General features: G+C 44.0%; 1 protein-coding gene across 1 annotated transcript in view; it reads left to right on the top strand.

Moving 5' to 3' along the window:
* Positions 1-23662, top strand: part of LOC124606258 (ATP-dependent translocase ABCB1-like) — an 86290-nt gene that overhangs the window by 21356 nt on the left and 41272 nt on the right. The window contains exons 5-9 of the mRNA XM_047138235.1: positions 1396-1620; positions 6301-6426; positions 10238-10441; positions 13709-13879; positions 19140-19347. Coding sequence (XP_046994191.1) covers positions 1396-1620; positions 6301-6426; positions 10238-10441; positions 13709-13879; positions 19140-19347 — 934 coding nt within the window. The remainder of the gene's footprint in view (positions 1-1395; positions 1621-6300; positions 6427-10237; positions 10442-13708; positions 13880-19139; positions 19348-23662) is intronic.

Here is a 23662-nt window from a genome sequence, read left to right as displayed (position 1 = left end):
AGTTACGAATACGTATACAACCGGGAATGCTCCTAAAGAAAAGGTGGACTAAATCTCTCAAGACGTTACGAGAAATATCAGAGATATAGCGTCGGAGACATAAGAGAGCGTTCAGAGAAATCTCAGTTCGCGAAACTTACACTAAATAATTTCTTTTTACATGATTCAAACCGATAAATCTGACTGAACAGCATGGTCCTCTGGTAGGAATTTGTGATGAATATGTTTCTTTTTATGAATGGTGATGTTACTTTTCGTACAAGCATTTCGTTTGTATACTGTATAAGGCCTTCTTGAATCATCATTCCTGGACAGTCAATGAAAACAATGATTAAATTTGCGATCCATACTATTCAGAACTAAATCTCTCAAGACGTTACGAGAAATATCACAGATATAGCGTCGGAGACATAAGAGAGCGTTCAGAGAAATCTCAGTTAGTTCGTGAAACTTACACAAAATAATTTCTTTTTACATGATTCAAACCGATAAATCTGACTGAACAGCATGGTCCTCTGGTAGGAATTTGCGATGAATATGTTTCTTTTTATGAATGGTGATACTACTTTTCGTACAAGCATTTCGTTTGTATACTGTATAAGGCCTTCTTGAATCATCATTCCTGGACAGTCAATGAAAACAATGATTAAATTTGCGATCCATACTATTCAGAACACGGCACAGGCAGAGTTGGGCCGATCCTAAATTGAATGACGTGTGAAGATAGACTCCTCTGTCCGTTTCTCTTTCTTCTTTTTCTTTTCTTTTTTTGTCGAAAATGTAAGTATATCTTTAATTTGTCTAGATCGTAAGTTTATAAATTATTACCGGTTTTGATGTGCTAGCATTCATCTGCTGATTATAAAATGTCATTACAGAATGTAACACGTCACATATTGTACTTTCAACCACTGAGTCGTTAGTCATAAATATAATTTTTCACTGTGACACCATCGTATATTCTTCTACATTAAAGTACTGAGTCATAAATCATGACGTTTATGACTCAGTACTAACCTGTCGTGAAACAGTGTCTATGAGAAAATGGTTTTTGGACAACGTACTTGAAACGGACTGGCCTGCGCAGAGTCCCGACCTCAAACCTTTGGGATAAGTTAGAACATCGTCTTTTCTCCAGACCTTGGCGTTCAACAACACCACCTTGTCTGGTTTCTGCTCTACAAAATGAATCGGCTGCCATTCCTCTAAAGACATTCAGCTACCTCATTAAAAGTCTTCCAGCAGAGTTAAAGCCGACATAAAAGCGAAAGGCGGACGCACCTCACGTTAATGTTCGCTAATAGGAGTCCGGATACTTTTGATCACATACTGTATAAGTAAAAAAAGTCTGCTAAGTGCCAAAGTCATTACCTGCTCTTTTGCCTCCTGTTGCAGGTTTTCATGGGTATCATGTCAGCGTCCATGATGTTCGGACTGGCGTCGCCGTATATCGAAGTGTTCTCAATATCCAGAGGAGCCGCAGCCAAGGTGTACGCCGTCATCAGCCGCGAATCTCAGATCGACAGCATGTCCGAGGAGGGCGACCGGATGGACCAGGTGGTCGGCTCCATCACCTTCAAGGACGTGAAGTTCGAGTATCCTAGCCGCAAAGGAGTAAAGGCCAGTCTAGCAACAATTATCAACTGGTTCAGCTCTGTGGCTTCTATCGTTACAAACCGTATTCTTTTGTGACATGAGTGGAATCAGAATGACTGACAACTACTATCTGCCAACTTCGAACTCTCCCTGTTCGCTTTCGTTCGTGGTTTACAGCATTTAGTTCCAGCATCATAAATACACTCCTGGAAATTGAAATAAGAACACCGTGAATTCATTGTCCCAGGAAGGGGAAACTTTATTGACACATTCCTGGGGTCAGATACATCACATGATCACACTGACAGAACCACAGGCACATAGACACAGGCAACAGAGCATGCACAATGTCGGCACTAGTACAGTGTATATCCACCTTTCGCAGCAATGCAGGCTGGTATTCTCCCATGGAGACGATCGTAGAGATGCTGGATGTAGTCCTGTGGAACGGCTTGCCATGCCATTTCCACCTGGCGCCTCTGTTGGACCAGCGTTCGTGCTGGACGTGCAGACCGCGTGAGACGACGCTTCATCCAGTCCCAAACATGCTCAATGGGGGACAGATCCGGAGATCTTGCTGGCCAGGGTAGTTGACTTACACCTTCTAGAGCACGTTGGGTGGCACGGGATACATGCGGACGTGCATTGTCCTGTTGGAACAGCAAGTTCCCTTGCCGGTCTAGGAATGGTAGAACGATGGGTTCGATGACGGTTTGGATGTACCGTGCACTATTCAGTGTCCCCTCGACGATCACCAGTGGTGTACGGCCAGTGTAGGAGATCGCTCCCCACACCATGATGCCGGGTGTTGGCCCTGTGTGCCTCGGTCGTATGCAGTCCTGATTGTGGCGCTCACCTGCACGGCGCCAAACACGCATACGACCATCATTGGCACCAAGGCAGAAGCGACCCTCATCGCTGAAGACGACACGTCTCCATTCGTCCCTCCATTCACGCCTGTCGCGACACCACTGGAGGCGGGCTGCACGATGTTGGGGCGTGAGCGGAAGACGGCCTAACGGTGTGCGGGACCGTAGCCCAGCTTCATGGAGACGGTTGCGAATGGTCCTCACCGATACCCCAGGAGCAACAGTGTCCCTAATTTGCTGGGAAGTGGCGGTGCGGTCCCCTACGGCACTGCGTAGGATCCTACGGTCTTGGCGTGCATCCGTGCGTCGCTGCGGTCCGGTCCCAGGTCGACGGGCACGTGCACCTTCCGCCGACCACTGGCGACAACATTGATGTACTGTGGAGACCTCACGCCCCACGTGTTGAGCAATTCGTCGGTACGTCCACCCGGCCTCCCGCATGCCTACTATACGCCCCCTCTCAAAGTCCGTCAACTGCACATACGGTTCACGTCCACGCTGTCGCGGCATGCTACCAGTGTTAAAGACTGCGATGGAGCTCCGTATGCCACGGCAAACTGGCTGACACTGACGGCGGCGGTGCACAAATGCTGCGCAGCTAGCGCCATTCGACGGCCAACACCGCGGTTCCTGGTGTGTCCGCTGTGCCGTGCGTGTGATCATTGCTTGTACAGCCCTCTCGCAGTGTCCGGAGCAAGTATGGTGGGTCTGACACACCGGTGTCAATGTGTTCTTTTTTCCATTTCCAGGAGTGTAGAATCCTAGGTGCAACGTTTCTGAACTCCTCCAGTAGGATGACTTTCAGTTTATTCTAGATGCAACGGCGTCCACAGAGGAGACAGACTTTTTTGAAAGACAATGATCTGTCACTGTGACTGTCGTAACTGACATTACAGCCATTATTGCCTGAAATATGTATCAGATGTAGCATAGTTAAGACGCAAATATAAAACAACCGTTAGTTGTTTTTGTCGACAGTATAAAGGATAAAATAAAACAAAACAAAACAAAAGAGTACTTACTTGGTATGACCCATCAAATGGGCATATTTGAGTTACAGTCAAAATTCATTTTGGTCATACATCATACACTGTTAAAATGCAGATGGGTGGGCTGTTGTGCAATAAAATAAAAGCAGAATTAAAAACGTTCTATATATAGTACGGGACAAAATCACGTAATGAAATATTTTACTGCTATAGGGGGATACAAAATAAACAACATGCACCAAGCGTTTCATGGAAAGCTGTGACATAAGGTATCACTTGGAAATACTGGACATTTACAACGACACCTCCAGGGCAGCTGAGCAGAGATAAAGCTGAGCGACCAAATATGTTGTATGTAACATACAAACTTAAGTAATCATCGTTCATCCATGAAAGCAGCATAGTGCATGAATAGGTGGCACGGGGGTAAGGATTCCTCTTTCATATTTTTGTTCTAACAATGCTGTATCTGGTATGTTTGGTTGAGAAACGAGGGGGTTGAGAAGGGAGATAGACAGGGCTGTAGCCTTTCCCCAGTGTTATTAAATCTCTAGAATAAACAAGCAGCAAAAGAAGTCAAACAAAAATTTGAAGCAGAAATTTAAGTTCACAGAGAAGAAATAAAAACTTGGAGGTTTGCCGATGATATAATTCTGAGAGAGGTAACAAAGGGCTTGGAAATGCTGATGAACACAATGGATAGTGTTTTGAAAGAAGGCTATAAGACAATCATTAACAAAAGCAAAACAATAGTAATGGAATGTTATCGAATTAAATCAGGCGAGGCTGAGGGAGTGTAATTTAGGAAATGAGACACTACAAGTAATAGATGAGTTCTGCAATTTCGGGAATTAAAACGAGCAATGGTAATAAAAGCGTTTCTGAAGAAGAGAAGTTTATTGATATGGAATATAAATTAAGTGTATCTGGAATGTAGTCTTGTACGGAAGTGTAATGGGAACGATAAGTAGTTCAGAAAACAAGAATAGAAACTTTGGAAATGTGGCGCTACAAAGAAGCTGAAGATTAGGTGAGTAAATCACATAGCTAATGAGGTACTGCACGGAATTGCAGAGAGAAGAAATAACTTGACTCAAAATAGGGATCGGTTGAAAGGGTATGTGTGTTGGAGGGGGGGGGGGGGGGTAAAAACAACAGAGGGGGATCAAGAGACGGGTAGAACTAGCAGGTTCAGAAACATAAGGGTTGCAGTAGTCATTCGGAGATGAGGAGGCTTGCACAAGATAGAGTAGCATGGAGAGCTGCAACCAAAGCAATGTTCCGACTGAAGACCACAACAACAATAGATATCAGGTATGGATCTCAGACACTTGTAAACAGTTACACAGCTGATAGTGTGCAAAATTGAAAAAGTCAAAAGGCTGTTCTAATCTAGTTTACAACAGGCATTGCAGCAGAGTACTGTCATTCTGTTTAATTTTCAACGATGAGTCTAACCTATAATTCTTCCTCTCTCTCAGGTATTTTACACACGAGTGGACGTAGTACCAAAGCATGCGCGGAAAACACACACGACTGAATAAATTACAAGCGTAGACTCAGAAAAAGTTTTTGACAGTATTAACTAGAAGACAGTCTGAATGTAGCAAACATAGTATACAGACAGCAAGAAGTTATCTACAAATCGTGCTTATACCAAAAACAGGCTGCATTTGTAACAGTTGAAAGACATGTTGCGGAGACAGTAATTAAGGAGAGAGTAAGCTAAGATTATAGCCTATATTCAAGTTGTACATTCAGCAGTCAGTAAAGATAATTGAGGAAGTATTTGATAAGGAAATTGTAGTTCAGGAAGAAGAATTGACATTCTAATGCTGTTGGAAACGACAAAATTGGGTTTGAGATAAGAAAGCGACAGAAGAGATTTGCTATTTGAGATGCATAATAACTTGCGACAGCGGAACTAAAGAAGGTACAAATGGGGCCTCGCAATGGCAAGAAAACGTTTTATGAAAAAAATTAATATCAAATTAAAAAAAAATTAAAGCAATCTTGTCTTTTCTGAAAGTAATTGTTCGGAGTGTAGTTTTATGTAGAAGTGAAACATAAACGATAAACAATACCGGCAAAAAAAGAATAGAAACTTTTGAAGAGTGGTGCTATAGAAAACTGTTGAAGGTTAATGGCTCTGAGCACTATGGGACTTAACATCTATGCTCATCAGTCCCCTAGAACTTAGAACTACTTAAACCTAACTAACCTAAGGACACCACACAACACCCAGTCATCACGAGGTGTTGAAGGTTAGATAGATAGATCGAAGATGTACTTCAACGAATTAGAGAGAAAAGAGCTTTATGGCACAATTTGAAGAAAAGGACGGGTAAGTTTATAGGACACATCCAGAGGCATCAACGAATAGTTGATATGGTAATAGAGTGAAGTGTGGGGGTAAAAGCGTTGAGGAAAATGGTAAGCAGGTTAAAATAAATTAAGGCTGCAATAGCTGTACACAGATGAAGAGAGTCACAAAATAGACCAGCGTGGAGAGCTGCATCCAAGCAGACTGCTGATCGGTAACACCAACACCACCACCACCACCAACAACAACAACAGTAACGGCAAGTTCACACTGCATGTGGTGTGTCTGTCGTTTACGCTCCAATATTATTTCCTTGTTTATTCCAATATGACACGTATCATCATGCGTACACGTACACACGAAAGTATACATCCTAGTAGGTCAGTCTGTATATGCTCTTTTTCCTAAGCTTCAGCACCTGAGTAAAGGACCACTATTTTTTTTAAACTTAATCGCTACGTAAAATAGTCTGTATTTGTTCTACTGCTGCTTGATACTGACATCATTTTTAACAATGTTTCAGGTGTTGAAAGGTCTGAATTTGTCGATCAAAGGTGGTGAAACTGTAGCCATAGTGGGAAGTTCCGGCTGTGGAAAATCGACATGTATCCAGCTCATACAAAGATTTTACGACCCTTTGGAGGGCGAGGTGAGTTACAGGTCTCATGCTTGAAGCCATCTACACTAAGTGTTAGAAATATTAGAAAGTTTCTGATTGGATATTTTCATAGCAAGCGCGGGAGTATGTGATCCATATTTAATTATTTGTTGCAAGGTAACGTAAACAGATATCCTATCATAATCGATTGCATTTAATTTATCAGATGTCGAATATTACAGTTCTGGTCATTCTGTGGGGCAGAAACCACAATGTACCTTATATCAGCAGTAGTTGTATTTTGGACACTATATTGCTTTGTGACGGTTATTCTTAAGAAAACTTACGAATGCGCAAGCAATCCGGAGAGATTGTGTATTGTAGCGGTGTTACAGCGAGGAACTAGATTGTCTCACGTAGTTTATCACATCTGATGCAAGCCAGTTATAGAGCTTAGACTGGTGGATGTGTAACTTCACAGTCCGTCCATAAAATTCCAAGACTGGTCTTTCCCTGGCGTATAAGCGACGTCAGTCCATTATCTACGGTGGCGGCTTGAACTAACAGCTGTGAGAAACAGATGTGCATTCGACTCGTCTGTTGTGAGCAACAGGTGTTACGTAGCGGACGTGTGACTGTAGTGTCAATGTTATTGTGTCACAAATCGCATTGGAACAACATCTCCAAATCAAGTGTTCACGACATTCTGCAGAATATGCCGAAGAAGTGAAAAGTGTGTGTAATGTTTGCTTTGCACACCTTAACTCCCTAATAAATACAACGATGCTCTGACGTCTGCCGAGACTTAATTGAAAAAATCGGCGTCGGTAACGAGGCTTGCTGTAATTAATACAAACCTAACACAAAACGACAATGTGCAGAAATTGACAGGGGAGATCAATACTTCTACGACAATGCCGATATTCAAGCCAATATGACGCGAAGTTGCAAAACATCCCAAAAAAGGATTTCTCTGACACTTTCACGTCGATATACGAACTTTCTGTGCGTTGTACTGAAGTGGGTACAGAGTACCTGAAGTATTAAAGCCACCATCTCAACGTTTCTCTATTTTATTCTAATCCAGTCTCCAAATTTTTTGGACTGGCGGTTATGTTGTCGATTAGAATATTGTTCCCTTATCTTATGTCGACGTACACAGGAATTTGGTCTCCTGTATAAGGTTGGTAGCAGACTAATTGAAGACGATTATTATGCCTATGGAAACTTTGCTGCTTCATCATAACAAGTGTTACCCACAGAATTCTGAAAGTAGTCGAAGCCCTCACATGGAAGTTATTGCATCAAAAACCGAAAAAAAGTACGACTCCTTTCCCTCTATGAATTCGCCGTTCTTGCTTACAAGTTGCACACATATTGTCAAAGACTGACCCTGTTAGTTTTATGTCACATACGGAAAAGCCCCTTGTAATATAAAATCCTCTGAACTGTCGGTATGAGTCATTCTTCAAATATCGAAAGCTGGAAATATATACTGCTCTCAAAAACTTAAGGATGAGATATATAAACATAACATGTTAACAACTCGGTGGAAATGAATGAAAGTGCGGGAACATGTTGCCAGAGGTCTCCCAGTTTGGCACACAAAGCTAGCCGTCACAACGCATGAGATCAGCGTTACTATAGCGCCAAATAGAGATGGAAACACTACACGAGGCAGCTGAAGGAACGGAATACTGCACTGTGCCGAACAGCGAGCATTTACGGTGCACGCTCCCCGAAGGAGATGTGATGGTCGACCATGCTCAACTATAGCAGCAGATGATCGCAACGTTTTGCAATAGGCGTGAAGGGACCTACGTCAAACAGCGGATGCTGTTGCAGCTAGACTTGACAGGACTGCAAGGCACTCAGTCTGACGTTCCACAGTGTCACAGCGACTGCGCGGGGTGGTCTTTCTTCCCGACACTCGCTCATTTGCGACGCCGTTTGCGATGGTGCTAAGAGCATCGTGACTGGACCAACGAGAAGTGCGATCATGTGCTCTTCTCGGATGAGAACCGGTTCATTCTGAGTAGTGATTCTGACGAGATGCTGGAACACGTAATGTATCCAGAAACGTTGTCGCACGTGCTCTTTCTGATGGTCCAGTTGTCATGATGCAGAAAGGCATAATGTTGCATGGGCCCACTGTCCTCAAAACCTATGATCAGGATTTACTCTCAGGTCAACGTCACTGTGACACTGTACCCTGCCCTACGAGCGTCTTTTCAAGGGTGCATTCGGGACTGAGTTATTTGTTACGGATGACAATGCGCAATCGCATCGAACAGCACAGATGGAGGAGCTCCTCGAACGACAGGGTCTTCGGCCAGTGAACTAGCCTGTGTATTCCACCGACTTAAAACCCATAAAGCATGTTTGGGATGCGTTGGGGACGTGTTAGAGCACGTCAGTTTTTATACCGGGTGATCAAAAAGTCAGTATAAATTTGAAAACTTAATGAACCACGGAATAATGTAGATAGAGAAGAAATGGAGACTGTAGCGGGTTCGTCTATGCACGGGGAAGTCAGCGCTCGTGCAGTCGCACCGGCATTCCATACACTACTGTTTGCTTGGCACTTAGGCGTACCCTCCGATGCTATCCGTACAAAATCCATTGGCATCATGAACTGTTACCTGGCGATTTAGTGAAGCGGAGGGCATTTGCGGTGTGGGCGGTGGTGGTGGTTAGAGTTTAACGTCCGGTCGACAACGAGGTCATTAGAGACGGAGCGCAAGCTCGGGTTAGGGAAGGATTGGGAAGGAAATCGGCCGTGCCCTTTCAAAGGAACCATCCCGGCATTTGCCTGAAACGATTTAGGGAAATCACGGAAAACCTAAATCAGGATGGCCGGAGACGGGATTGAACCGTCGTCCTCCCGAATGCGGTGTGGGCGTTTCAAAAGATGGCGGAAGATGAAGATTGGTTGAGTAACGTGTTGTGGGCCGACAAAGCTCATATCACGCTCCGAGGGTCTGTCAATGCCCACAACTGCAGAATTTGGGCTACCAACAATCCTAGAACTGTCGTTGAAACTCCATTGTATGACGAGGAAGTCACGGTATCGGTTGGATTTACCACATCTACCGTTATCGGACCTTTTCTTCTTCGAGGAAATGTGTGATTCTGGTTTTGTAACTGCCACCGTGACGGGTGAGAGGTACGCCGATATGTTACAGAACCGCATCATCCCCAGCCTGGCTGATAAACACCTGCTGGAATGTGCGATGTTTATGCAGGATGGCGCTACACCCCATATTGCTAGACGCGTGAAAGATCTCTTGCGCGCGTCGTTTGGTGATGATCGTGTGCTCAGCCGCCACTTTTGTCATGCTTGGCCTCCCAGGTCCCCAGACCTCAGTACGTGCGATTATTGGCTTTGGGGTTACCTGAAGTCGCAAGTGTATCATGATCGACCGACATCTCTAGGGATGCTGACAGACAACAACCGACGCTAATGCCTCACCATAACTCCGGACATGCTTTACAGTGCTGTTCACAACACTTTTCCTCGACTACAGCTATTGTTGAGGAATGATGGTGGACATGTTGAGCATTTCCTGTAAAGAACATCATCTTTGCTTTGTCTAACTTTGTTATGCTAATTATTGCTATTCTGATCAGATGAAGCGCCATCTGTCGGACATTTTTTGAACTTTTGTATTTTTTTGGTTCTAATAAAACCCCATGTCATTCCAAGCATGTGATTTATTCAGTTTTCAAATTTATACTGACTTTATCACCCGGTATTTTACCTCCAGTGACACTAAACACCGCAGACGCAGGTGATTTTACTCAGCTTCTAGTAAGTTTTAGTTAAAAAATAAGAGACACATTTCAGCGGTTTGCGTTCCAGGTGCAACTTGATGGCCACGACATCAGGAATCTGAACGTGGGCTGGCTGCGCTCGCAGATCGGCGTGGTCGGGCAGGAGCCGGTGCTCTTCCAGACCACCATAGCGGAGAACATCCGCTACGGACGGGACGGCTGTTCCATGGAAGACATCGAGGAGGCCGCTAAGATGGCCAACGCACACGGCTTTATCTCCAAGCTACCACTGGTATGGGCCGCTACATCTTCATAGGGGTGAAGAATTTAGGCTTAAGCAATGGTGTTGTGTGAGTAATTGTATAGGGTGTCCAGCGAAGGAGCCCCTGGTCTCAAAAATGAAATATAACTAAGATCGATAGAAATGTGCAACAAACGGTATGTTTGTTGTGAAAACAGAAAGAATTTTATGCAGAAGTTAAAAAATAGTTTCGAAATAGTTCAAAAAGCTGCTAACAGATAGCGCTCTAATCGCAGTATGTTGTGCCTATAAATAGTGCGCCGCAGCTTAGAGCAATCAGCTCCACTGTTAATACGTGGAAGGATGTTAGCTTTCCAAAGGAAGACGTTAAAATTAAGTATATCATCGAACAAAGTGTTTTTTTCCGGTACTGGAATACCAGAGGTTAGAACACAGTACTACGGTAATAAGGAGCAGTTTTCTAACACGATTTAATGTTCCAAAAAGATGAGATGCACAAAATATTCGCAAGCTCTTCGCCAAATTCCAACGAACAGGCAGCTTGGCTGATGATCTAGCGGGGAATGTTGGCCCCAGGGAAACTGTAGTTACCCCTAAAAATGTCGGCACGGCTTCTGGAATCATTCAGCAAGAAGAATTGCGGCTGAAACAGGTTTGAAGCGTTCCAGCACACAGAAAAGACCGGAACAGACCCTACACATGTTTCCTTTAAAAATCTAAAGACACCAGGTCATACCTGTACTAGCTGTGCGACTGAGTTCTGACTTTGCGAACCAGATTCTCACAATAGTTGATAATGAAGGATTTGGTGCTGGTTGCATCTGGGGCACGTATGACGCACACTTCCACATGAATGAAGTCGTGAATAAACAAAACTGGCGATTTTGGGGTTCCGAAAACACCCTGTGAAGAGAAACCACGTATTCTCCCAAAGTTGCTGTTTGGGCTGCGGCGTGCAGAAGAGGCATTATTGGACACTTTTTCATGCGAGAAACGATCACTGGTGAACGTTACGTTGCAGTTTTGGAACAATTTGTCACCATATAGCTAGTGTTGGAGGATCGACCAGGCACCGAGAGGTTCATGCAAGATGGGGCCAGACCAAATCTCACCGAATAGGTGTTTCGCTTTCTTGATGAATCCTTCGGGAATAGATTCACTGCGTTGCATTTACTGGAGATTACAAGGTGATTTTGGCCTCCATCTTCGCCCGATCTGACTCCTTTTGACTGTTTCTTGTGGAGCACATAAAAAGACACTCTCTATCGGGACCATCCCACCTGAATCAATTTCCGTTGAAACACTACAAGATGTGATGACAAGTTTCGTAGTTCGTTTGCGCCACTTCTGTTCTCCGAGTAATGGACATTCTAAACAGATAGTGATGTGATGCACTCTGGTACGTTAAAAAGTTGCATAGCGTGCAGCACCATCTATTTCGAAACTTCTGTGTATCACAATAAACATATCATTTTTTGCAGTCGTCTATCGATCTTAGTTTTAGAGATATTTAATTTTGAAATAAGGGACTCTTTAGCTAGACATCCTGTAAGTGTCTTGACAAGAGTGTAACTCGCTTTTAAATCTCTCTACACTCTTACACTTCTGGTTATCCTGTGTGTGTGTGTGGGGGGGGGGGGGGGGGGGGCGGGGGGAGTTTGTATTGTAATTCACATGTGAAATAGTTGTCTTTAGGATGCTGTATTGCTGTATGTCGGTCATTCTTAAGAAATCTGACGAATACAGAAGCAGTCGGAAGATGTTGTGCGTCGTATGGATGTTAACGAAGGACTTGTTCCACTTAATTTATCGTAACTGAAGCAAACCGTGTAACTTTGTACATTGCAGTATAGTAATTTAATTATGATTTATTTGCTTTTTAACCCATTTACCCTTGTTTCTGTGAAAATGATTTTACAGCAGTACTACAAGCAGTCACCAAAACGTACATTGTAAGACACAGAGCAACGAACAAATGTAAAAATACTTTGATGTGGCTGCCATAGCTCGGAGAACAGCTCAGTATAGAGTCGTTGTGCCACTGTGCCATTACACTGAGTGGAAGGATACATGAGGTGCACACAGCTAACTCTTCACCAGTAAACATATATGCATTTCTGTGTAACGCTGTTAATGTACAACTAGCGCTGCCAGAAGAAGAAAACTGAGACAGAAGCAGTAAGTTTCTGAAAACAAAGTTGAGGGCGAGGAGTAAAGTGGGCCGTACCATTGTCAACAGCAAGTAGCTTGAGTGAATGGAACAAGTTTGCTTGCAAACAAGACACACAGTACATTGTGACAACATTTGCACTATTGTTTGGGACAAGACAGATACAGAGATAAACGGATGTAAGAAATCAACCAAACTGTAGTTCCTCTGTAATTAGCTGGCGGAGACCAGGCTTATGTCAAAATACTCAGCAAATATCTCTGAACAACCTACGAAATTTTGTTGGAATTTGGTTTAGGTCTAAATTAATGTGGGCACTTCATAACGACGATCTCATCAACTCCCACTCTTCTTTATTCGCATATGGAGCGCTAGAAGAGAGACTATCAGTGGGACACTATGTAATCCCGAAGGGTACCTGCTGTCTCAAATATCAGACAGTCTTGTCTGGTAATTACAAGTAAATACCATGCCTACTACACACACACACACACACACACACACACACACACACACACACAAAGGTGTGCTGCTGCTTCATGATAAGTGCTGCTGCTTCATGATAAGCACGTGTCCTCATCGCAAATGTACCGTAGAAGTTACGCCAACGCGAGTGGGATATACTGGAGCCCCCGCCCCATAGTCCTGATGTCTCCCATGCGATTATCACGTTTTCGTTACCTTGAACAAGGGCTTGAAGGATCGACGATTCCTGTTGGGCCAGGATGTACAACAGGCAGTTACGGACTTGCTCACGAAGCAGGACACAGTGTTACACCAAACGGGTATCTTCCACCTGGTGCGTCGGTGGGATGATTGCCTCAGTGCTCACGGCGGGTTTGCTTGACTGGTATACCGATTCTGGACCGTAACGCCATCGAACGGAAACTTTTTGATCACCCCTACCACGACTAGTGACTATGAAAAATTAGCCTGCTTGGGGGGACAATACTAAGAGTGATGGCTTTACTCATGAGCCAGCACTAATGAAATAACTGACGGGTGTCGATGGGGAAACACATGGAGGCCGTGCCCTAAAGTTCCAGACTTCCACAGGTGCGCATACCATGCGGAGATGAACACTGGAAACGTGTTAGTGTCTGACTATGGAACAAATGTATTTGCAGGGCTACGACACAATGGTAGGTGAGCGTGGGGCCCAGCTGTCGGGCGGCCAGAAGCAGCGCATCGCCATCGCCAGGGCGCTGGTGCGCCGCCCCAAGATCCTGCTGCTGGACGAGGCCACCTCTGCTCTGGACACCGGCAGCGAGGCCAAGGTGCAGGCCGCGCTGGACAGGGTGAGTGGCGTCCACTTCTTGCTCAAAACTCAATCCACAAAACCAGTATCCCAGTAATGCTTTGAATCCTACTTGTCGGTGTGAGTTGCAGTGTGTAGAGGACTTAACAAGGACAGTGTCCGTGTTTGATGATTTTCTGTGTATGTGTCTAAAACTTCATTCATGGCCAAAAGTGGAGAAACGGGATTCTAAACGAAATGACAAATTTCAGGGATTCAGATTTCATCACCAAGTTCAATTCAGTACAGGTACAATATAAAATACAGTACGCTGGCGTGAAAAGTAAGGACGACAGTAACTTCAGTATAATGTTTCTGTTGTGGTTGGCAGGAGAGCCAACACCGGGTTACTAGAGGAAGACGAAAGGCACGCGTTTTAGCTCACGCAGGCTGGCGTGAGGTCTGGAACAGGACAAAGAAATTAGAATTTAGAAAAAACGGACGTAGCTGGTGGAATACTTAACTTTAATCCATTAATGGTGAACGTCGCTCTTGACGGTACATGATTCACAGTATCAATAGTAACTGGTAATGGCGCCTTGCTAGGTCGTAGCAAATGACGTAGCTGAAGGCTATGCTAACTATCGTCTCGGCAAATGAGAGCGTATTTTGTCAGTGAACCATGGCTAGCAAAGTCGGTTGTACAACTGGGGCGAGTGCTAGGAAGTCTCTCTAGGCCTGCCGTGTGGCGGCGCTTGGTCTACAATCACTGATAGTGGCGACACGCGGGTCCGACGTATACTAACGGACCGCGGCCGATTTAAAGGCTACGACCTAGCAAGTGTGGTGTCTGGCGGTGACACCACAGTTTCACCGACATGTAACACAGCTCGATGAAACTGGGGCCATAAGTAGCAAAAACTGCTACATTATTGCTCAGGAGGTAAAAGAAAGAAATACGCAATGAGGCGAACAGAAATAAAATTTTTATTCATAGACAATTGTTACACTTAAGTCGCTCGGATTCATGATGGTTTTCTGAACATTACGAAGGATGGCACATGGTGTGATCACCATAGACGGCCTGCATGCTCTGCAGCGTCGTCCCATGCTGGCCACAAGCTCGGTAAGGAGTTCTCGTGGTAGGGTATTCCTTTCCTCCATCAGCGCAGGTGACAACTGTTGGATAGTCATTGGTGCATGTGGACATACTGAAGTGCGCCTCCGCAATGCATCCAACACATGCTCGATGGAACTTAAGGCGGGAGAACCATCAGACCATTTGCCGAATATCCCTGTCGCTCCAGAAGCTCCTCCAGCTTCCCTTTTGGATGCGGCTGCAAATTGTCATTCATAAAATAAAGTCAGGGTCGAATACACCCCTAAAAAGACGCACGTAGGGAAGGACTACAGTGTCGCAATAGCGTTGACAGTTGACTGTGTCGTGTTCGATGGTCTGGAGTTCAGTTCTTGGGGCTTCATACGTTCCCACAAATCGGTATACGAGGGTACGTCTAGCACTGTCGAACATGATCAAAATGGTTCAAATGGCTCTGAGCACTATGGGACTCAACAGCTGTGGTCATAAGTCCCCTAGAACTTAGAACTACTTAAACCTAACTAACCTAAGGACATCACACACATCCATGCCCGAGGCAGGATTCGAACCTGCGACCGTAGCAGTCGCGCGGTTCCTGACTGAGCGCCTAGAACCGCTAGACCACCGCGGCCGGCTAACATGATCGTTTTGGTGGTGTAGCTGTTATGGTGTAGGGAGGCATATAGATCGCATGCGCGTGCAGACCTCCACACTCTTGAAGATGTTGTACTCATAAGTCAAAATTATTGACACTGTACTCCTTCCTCATGCGCTTCTCCTAAGGGATGCACTCTGCCCTGACTTCATTTTTATGGATGACAGTGGGCGACCGCAGGATATTTGGCGAATGGGCTGCCCTCCCCGTTCTCCGGACTTGAGTCCCATCGAACTCATGTGGGATGTGTTGGGGAAAAGTACTGCATCACGTCGACATGCCAGCAGTTGTCAACCGTTCTTGTGGAGGAACGGAGCGCCTATCACAAGAACTTACCAACGTTTTGGCCAGCACGGGAGCACTTTGCACAAGAACTTACCAACGTTTTGGCCAGCACGGGAGCACTTTGCACAGTATGCACTGCCGTTCGTGGTGATCGCGCGTCATGTTAAGAACCATGTCCTGCATTTTTTAATGGCCGGGGAACCAACACAAATAGGCGTGCCTTCACTGTGACAATTTTCTTTGAATACTTAGTCATTTCTGTTCATCTCATTTACTATCTCTTTCAGTTACCTTCTGTACTGTCCGCCCCTGGTAGCTGAGTGGTCAGCGCGTCAGAATGTCAATCCTAAGGGCCCGGATTCGATTCCCGGCTAGGTCGGAGATATTCTCTGCTCAGGGACTGGGTGTTGTGTTGTCCTAATCATCATCGCCGAAGTGGCGTCAAATTGAAAGACTTGCACCCGGCGAACGGTCTACCCGACGGGAGGCCCTAGTCACATGACATTTACATTTACCTTCTGTACGACACTGTAGTAGTTTTTTCTATATATGGTCCAAATTCTACCGAGCTATGTTGACGCACCATCCAAAAGATGCTTTCATCCAAACGTTTTGCAGAGCATTGTACTCGAATGTGGATTCCAGTAGTAATATCTTTTCCAGTTCTTTAAAATAGTTTTTCTACTGTCATTTTTAAAGTCGTATTGTCACAGTCCCTCCTATTGTAATATATTTCATCAACTAATGTCATAGATGCGATAGCAAGATGCGCAGAAGACAATGCAAGTGACTGATCGGCACATCGTCAGTTAAATCGAAGCAAGCGTTGTTTTGACTGCCGTCTTGTCTCTGCTACACAATGGATTTTGACTGTGATGTGTACTAAGTGTCCACTGCACGTTTATGGACAGTGACCAACAAGATCCATGAAGCTCTGGCATTCAAGGCAACTGAACACACGACAAGAAGACAGCAGTTCAGTTGTTAATTAATGTTATTTATGTGTACACCTGACTAGCGAACGAAGTGAATATTGCCTCATTAGGTTTTCATTTTTTCTCTGCAGAATGGTCACATCATATGGTAAGACTGTACAGAACAACTTTAATATCTATTGGTATTTTTGTAAAATGTTTTTGTGTTGCCATTGTAACCAGAAGGTGAGGTTTGTACCTCAAAACATGCAGCTTCATTAAATAATAGAACAAATTTCCTCACTGGTAGCCGTCTTTAAAAAGCTTATCATATTTTTGAAACAGTCATGGTCGACTAACAGTCAACACAGATTTAAATATGTGTAACATCTCATCATATGATAAGGCAACTCTCAAGATATGTGTTTCGGATGGCGTCAGTAAGTCACAATAGGCCAATATTGAAGAAGTTGTCCATCTCGAGACCGCGGTACCGATGTCGAGTTAAAACTAGCCTTGCCTCATTTTTAGGGTTCATACCTCCCTCGATAAAAACAGAACCCTTGTAGGATCACTGTCCGGCCATCTCTTAAGATGCCTTTTTCTCAGGAACGGGTAAACATTTATGATACCGGTACATACTAAGGTCTGTGGTGCCTTGTCCGTCTAACAAATTTAATCTTCTAAGTCAATGCAATCAAAGGAAACAGCGATTTATGTCAAATATTTTGTTATTCGCAAACTCACTCATCAAGACCGATATGGTTACATTCCGTTGATCTAGAATCATAAAATTTGGCAACAAGCAAGTAAAGATAAAAATTCGAAAATTGTTGAACTGTAATTATATCACATCAAAATATATTTTTGATATAGAACTTATTCGTCATCCATCATAAGCACGACAGAAAAATTTTACTGCATGCAAACATACACTGAAGCACCAAAGAAATTTGGGTAGGCATGCGTATTCAAGTACAGATATACGGAAACAGGCAGAATACAGCACGGTGGTCGGCAACGCCTATTAAGACAAACAACTGTCTGGTGCAGTTGCTAGATCGGTTACTGATGCTGCAATGGCAGGTTATCAAGATTTAAGTGAATTTGAATGTGGTGTTATAGTCGGCGCACGAGCGATGGGACACAGAATCTCTGCGGTACCGATGAAGTGGGGATTTTCCCGTACGACCATTTCGAGAGTGTACCTTGAATATCAGGAATCCGGTAAAACATAGAATTTTCAACATCGCTGAGGCCGGAAAAAGATCTTGCAAGAACGGGACCAACGACGACTGAAGAGAATCGTTCAACGTGACAGAAGTGCAACCCGTCCACAAATTACTGCAGATTTCAATGCTGGGCCATCAAGAAATATCAGAGTGGGAGCCATTGAACGGAACATCATCGATATGGGCTTTCGGAGCCGAAGGCCCACTCGTGAACCCTTGATGACTGCACGACACAAGATTTTACGCCTCGCCTGGGTCCGTCGACACCGACACTGGACTGTTGATGACTGGAAACATTTTGTCAGGTCGGACGAGTTTCCGAGCAGATGGATGTGTACGGGTATGGAACAACATAATGAATCCATGGAGCCTGCATGTCAGCAGGGGACTGTTCAAAATGGTGGAGACACTGTAATGATGTAGGGCGTGTGCAGTTGTAGTCAAATGGGACCTCTTATACGTCTAGATACGACTCTGACAGGTGGCACGTACGTAAGCATCCTGTCTGATCACCTGCATCCATTCATGTCCATTTTGCATTCAGACGGACATGGGCAATTTCACCAGGACCATGCGACACCTCACACGCCCGGAATAGCTACAGGATGGTTCTAGGAATACCGTTCTGAGTTTAAACACTTCGGCTGACCACCAAACTCCCCAGACATGAACATTATTGAGCATATCTGGGATGCCTTGCAACGTGCTGTTCAGAAGAGATCTCCATCCCCTCGGACTGTTACGGATTTATGGACAGCCCAGGATTTATAGTGTCCATTACTATAGAACTACTTCAGACATTAATAGAATCCATGCCACGTCGTGTTACGGCACTTCAGCGTGCTCGCGGGGGCACTACACGATGATAGGCAGGTGTACCAGTTTCTTTGGCTCTTCGGTGTAAAAAGTTGTACCCACGTTTCAGAATATAAATAAAAACGGTTTATTAAATCTCCTCCCTCTGCATATAACAAGTTTAATCCCTGATCGTTTCGTTTTGAATGTTTAGGATAGTCTCAGCTTCCCTGGAAGGATGAACATAATGAATTTTGTTTCTGAAGTCTCAGAGCGCTCAGTCCTACTCCCACTTGGCCAGTTTCCTTTGTCACCTGAAACAGCTCTTGTGTCGCTGGCAGGCCAGTGTTGGTCAGACGACGGTTATCGTGGCGCACCGGCTATCGACCATCCGCAACGCGGACAAGATCGTGGTGATTCACGAGGGCCGCGTCGTGGAAGAAGGTCCGCACGAGCAGCTGATGCAGCGGCGCGGCCACTACTTTGACCTGGTCACCAGGCAGACGACAGAGGCCGCCATAGAGGCAGCACCCCACGCCGAGGACAAAGGTGGGTGCCTCTCACGCGTCCACAAACAGCGTGTGAGGGCAAGTCAATATATAAAGGCAGTTTTTTTCTACTCCAGAGGTTGGTATTGCTTTTACATTTTTTTGGTACCGCTATGTTTGGCCCCCTTCCCTGTTCCATTCGCGAAGGGCGCGTGGGAACAACGATTGGCGATTAGCTTCAGTAGGGCTCCAGTTTCTCTGAATTCTTCGTCGTGGTCGTGTAGCGAGACGTATATGACAAGACGTACATTGTTACCTGCCTTTTCTCGAAGCATACGGCTTTCAAATTTTAACAAAAGACCTCTCCGCTATCCACTACGCCTCTGGTGCAGCGTTTGGCTGTGTAATTTGCCGGTCATCTTGATAACGCTCTCGTGCCGTTACGATCCCGTGACGAAACTCGTCACTTTTCGTTGGATCTTATCTCCTCCATTAACCCAACCTGGTGAGGGATCCAAGAATTTTGAGCAGTACTCAACAATTGCTCGAACAAGTGTTTTGAAAATCACGTATTTCGTGAATGAGCAACTTCCTTTAACGTTTTAATAATGACTCTCAGATTAGCTTATGCTTTACATATAATTTTCTTTATATACTCATTCCACATTATGTCGTCCAGGATGCTTAATCCTAGGCAATAACGGTAAATTATGTACCGTTTCCAACGCTTAGTCACCTATTTACGCGTGATATGCTACATTTATTTCCGTTCAGGGTCAACTGCCAGTCTGTGCACTAGTTACAGACCCTCTCCAGGTCTTACTGCAATTCACTACAGTCTCCCGGTGCTGTTACCTTCTAATGGACAAATGCGTCATCCGCGAAAAATCTCATGGACTTTCCGAAGTTATCCATTGGATGATTTATATATATCGCAAACAATAGCACCATCATCACATTTCCTTGGAGATCTCTTAACATTACCTATTCCTTTCTTGATGGTTTTCCTTTAAGGGGACCCAGAGAGCTGTATGTTTTCCTTGCTAAAACTACAAGTTTTAGGTAAATGTTTCTTGGAAACCGTTTAAGATAGTATGATGAAATTTTTGCAGGTTGTTAAACAACCTTTATTCAGTATTAAAAAATGTTTTGGGACCAATGGACTGTAATATGAAAAATTAATATTTTTTTTATCTGATTACTAATATTTTAACAAAAAATATAACATAGAATATCTCATAAAATTTTTTCTGTAACATGAAATTCAGGAGAAAAATTTGAAGGTAGTAAACTTACATATTACAACAGCACGTGAAGCGAGCCCTGTATGTATTATGGTTTTAAAGAAAATGGTACTTATAAAATAAAATATGTAAATTTGAGAAACGAAGCTTTAAAATCTGCTACCTGTTTAGAACATCCCAGCTGCATAGGATGGATTGGGAGGGTTATCAATCTTACTTAACAGTTTTTTTATGTTTTTTTCTGTCGAAGTTTGTTCCCATAAGCAATTTGTACCCTTTAAGCATTTCTTATTCTTTCAGAGTGTATCGCAGCCATGAATTGAATTGTAAATCATCCTGGTTTTAGTCCTAGTCTCTTCAGAACTTCAGTCTTAATCACATTTCCTTTACTTTAAGCAGCTACTGCATCATAGACTCCAAAATGTAGAGTACTAATTTCAACAAAAACTCCAGATTACATTATACACATTCTCGTTGCAATTTTGTGTTTTTCCAGGTAGACATTTCTCCAATAATGTTGCATTTGACGTTTCTCTAAATGTTGACTTAATTTCTTCCATAATGGGTGCAGGTAAATTTTGTTTGTGGTTGTAGATTTCTCCTGCATTTTTCACGCTATGACAATGGACCAGATGGACATTGCAGATGCCCTGATAGAATTAAAAATAAACATTCTGGAAGCTGTCAAGCTAATTACAATGGAAGCAGTGGTGGTATAGGAGCTAAAGGGGTAAAGAAAATTTTTGAAAGGTCTATCTCATGGTACAACACTAGATATGTCAATTTGCTAGGTGATATTGACTGCAGAAATTTCAAAACAGCTGATGAATTGAAACGCTATGGTAATGATATTCAAGTAAAAAAGGTGGACTGTACTGGCCACATTCAGAAGAGACTGGGGTCAAGACTGAAGTAGCCCAGAGCAAAATTAGGAGGGAAGCAACTTGCTGATGGAAAGCCTATTGGAGGTAGGAAAAGGTTGACAGATGATGTCATAGGCATATTGCAGAGATATTATTAGCTTTGTATAAGGCAAAATACTAAATGTATAAGTGATATTAGAAAGGCAATTTGGGCATTATTTTTTCATACTATGTCGACAGACGCAAAACCTGTTCACAATGTCCAGAACATTACACAACATTCGATAGTCTACTGTATTGTTCCACAATGATCTAGGATGTACTGGGATGTTCCCGAACATTCTGGAATCTTCCCGAATGTTACAGACTATTCCCGAACATTCCAAAACATCCCGGAACATTGTGGAGCATTCCGGAACGTGGTAGAGTGTTGTGGAATGCTTTCGTATGCTCTCGAATGTTCTGAAATGTTCTCGAATGCTCTAGAAATTTCTAGAGGGCGAACCTTCCCAGCCCTTATATCTTCAAAGGCACGCCTTCCAGTTAAAAACGGGAACCCTCTTCACAGATGGGGGATAGGCGGCTACTACACCATATAACTCCATTGATCGTACAGGGACTTGGTTCTGAGTATTAGGGTAACGCACATTGAACGCTTGCTCTTGTAATATATATTGATTAAGTAGCTTATCGTAATATTGGCTACTGCGAAAAATATTCCAATACAACCTTAGGAAAAAAATTATAATTTCGATAAATCTCACGCGCCTGTTACTACCCTGTCTCACCTTACTTCTTATAACGCGCTTCTGCAGTCCATTAGCTCTTCCAGTAAGTTGGGTATTACGAAAAAAGTATTCTGTAGCCCATTAATACATGGACATATGTAAAATGAATTAGTTTCTTCCTTTTAAATGAAATCGGTTTGGGTATTAAGCCAAGTCATTATGAAACACTACAGCGGTGCACTTCAGAGGTGACTAACAGCTGCATTCTGGTGATGATCTTCCGTTACAGACAACCTGTTTCTGTTGCTCGCTTACCTTAAGTGATAGGCGTCAACAATCGAGAAGGCAAGCTGCTGCGCCGCGCGCGGTTAATATAATATACCAGAGCGGCCACAAGATACGGCATCTGTTGAGATCCTCGAAGGACTCCGCAGATGCGCTCCACGCTGCAGGCATGTACGAACTTTGACGTGGATGCGGCGAAGCCTACGTTGGTGAAACCGGTAGACCGATTAGCACTCGCTTGTCGGAGCATGAACGCGCGAAAGAGGCGACACAATAAATCAGCTATAGCTGAAGGCCACCAGGTCTGTGACCGATGTATATTAATTTTCAAGAATCTCACGTGCATGCTAATTAGCCAAGGATTCGGCATTGGGATGTTGAAGAAGCTATCGAAATAACCGAAAGCACTAACTGCATAAACAGGATCGATGGCTGTATGGACTTTAAATTGTTGGGTGCTTTACAGTGTAGCCATCAGCGCCCTTTCTCAAGACTTTGGGACTGATGTATGAGTAGCTACTCTGATTAAAATCAAAAGCAAAGGCCATATAAGTGCAGCCACAGTCATATAAACGTTCACGTACCATCTCCAGTAGGCCTATATCTATTCATACCTTTGTTACACGTAAATAGTACTAATAAAAGAGTGGGCTAATCGACTGCATTAAGATGGTTCCTCTACTACGGAACTAATAGGATGAGACAACTACCCAAAACCCATTAACACCATCGTCCCATTAAACTGGGCAGTAGTCTTCATGCCAAAGAAAATGTTAGCAATGAACAGGGAGGATGACTGCAAACTGCCGACAGCCTAGCTGCCAGATTGTGTTCGCGAGCCAGTAGCTCCACATGACCCAAGTTCAACAATATGAACAAGCTGCCACCTGAGAATTGCTGTGCGGCACTGTTGGCGGGACAACACTACCCTTGCGTTCAAGTCGCCGATTCGCTGTTGCTTACCAATCAGCGGCCAGAGCAGCACAGGCTGCTGTATGGCGACTCTTCCATAGCATTCCTAACTTCGAATTGGCGAATAACATCCCAAAGTGTGATGTCGATAGCCAACCGAGAACCGACAGACGATAGTATTTAGGGGAAGATCTCTATATCTACATCTACATCTACATTTACATCCATACTCCGCAAGCCACCTGACGGTGTGTGGCGGAGGGTACCTTGAGTACCTCTATCGGTTCTCCCATCTATTCCAGTCTCGTATTGTTCGTGGAAAGAAGGATTGTCGGTATGCCTCT

The sequence above is a fragment of the Schistocerca americana genome, chromosome 3, assembly GCF_021461395.2.
Source record: "Schistocerca americana isolate TAMUIC-IGC-003095 chromosome 3, iqSchAmer2.1, whole genome shotgun sequence".
Classification (NCBI taxonomy): Eukaryota; Metazoa; Arthropoda; class Insecta; order Orthoptera; family Acrididae; genus Schistocerca; species Schistocerca americana.
Note: the sequence above shows the minus strand (reverse complement) of the source record. Positions and strands in the feature narration are given on the sequence as shown.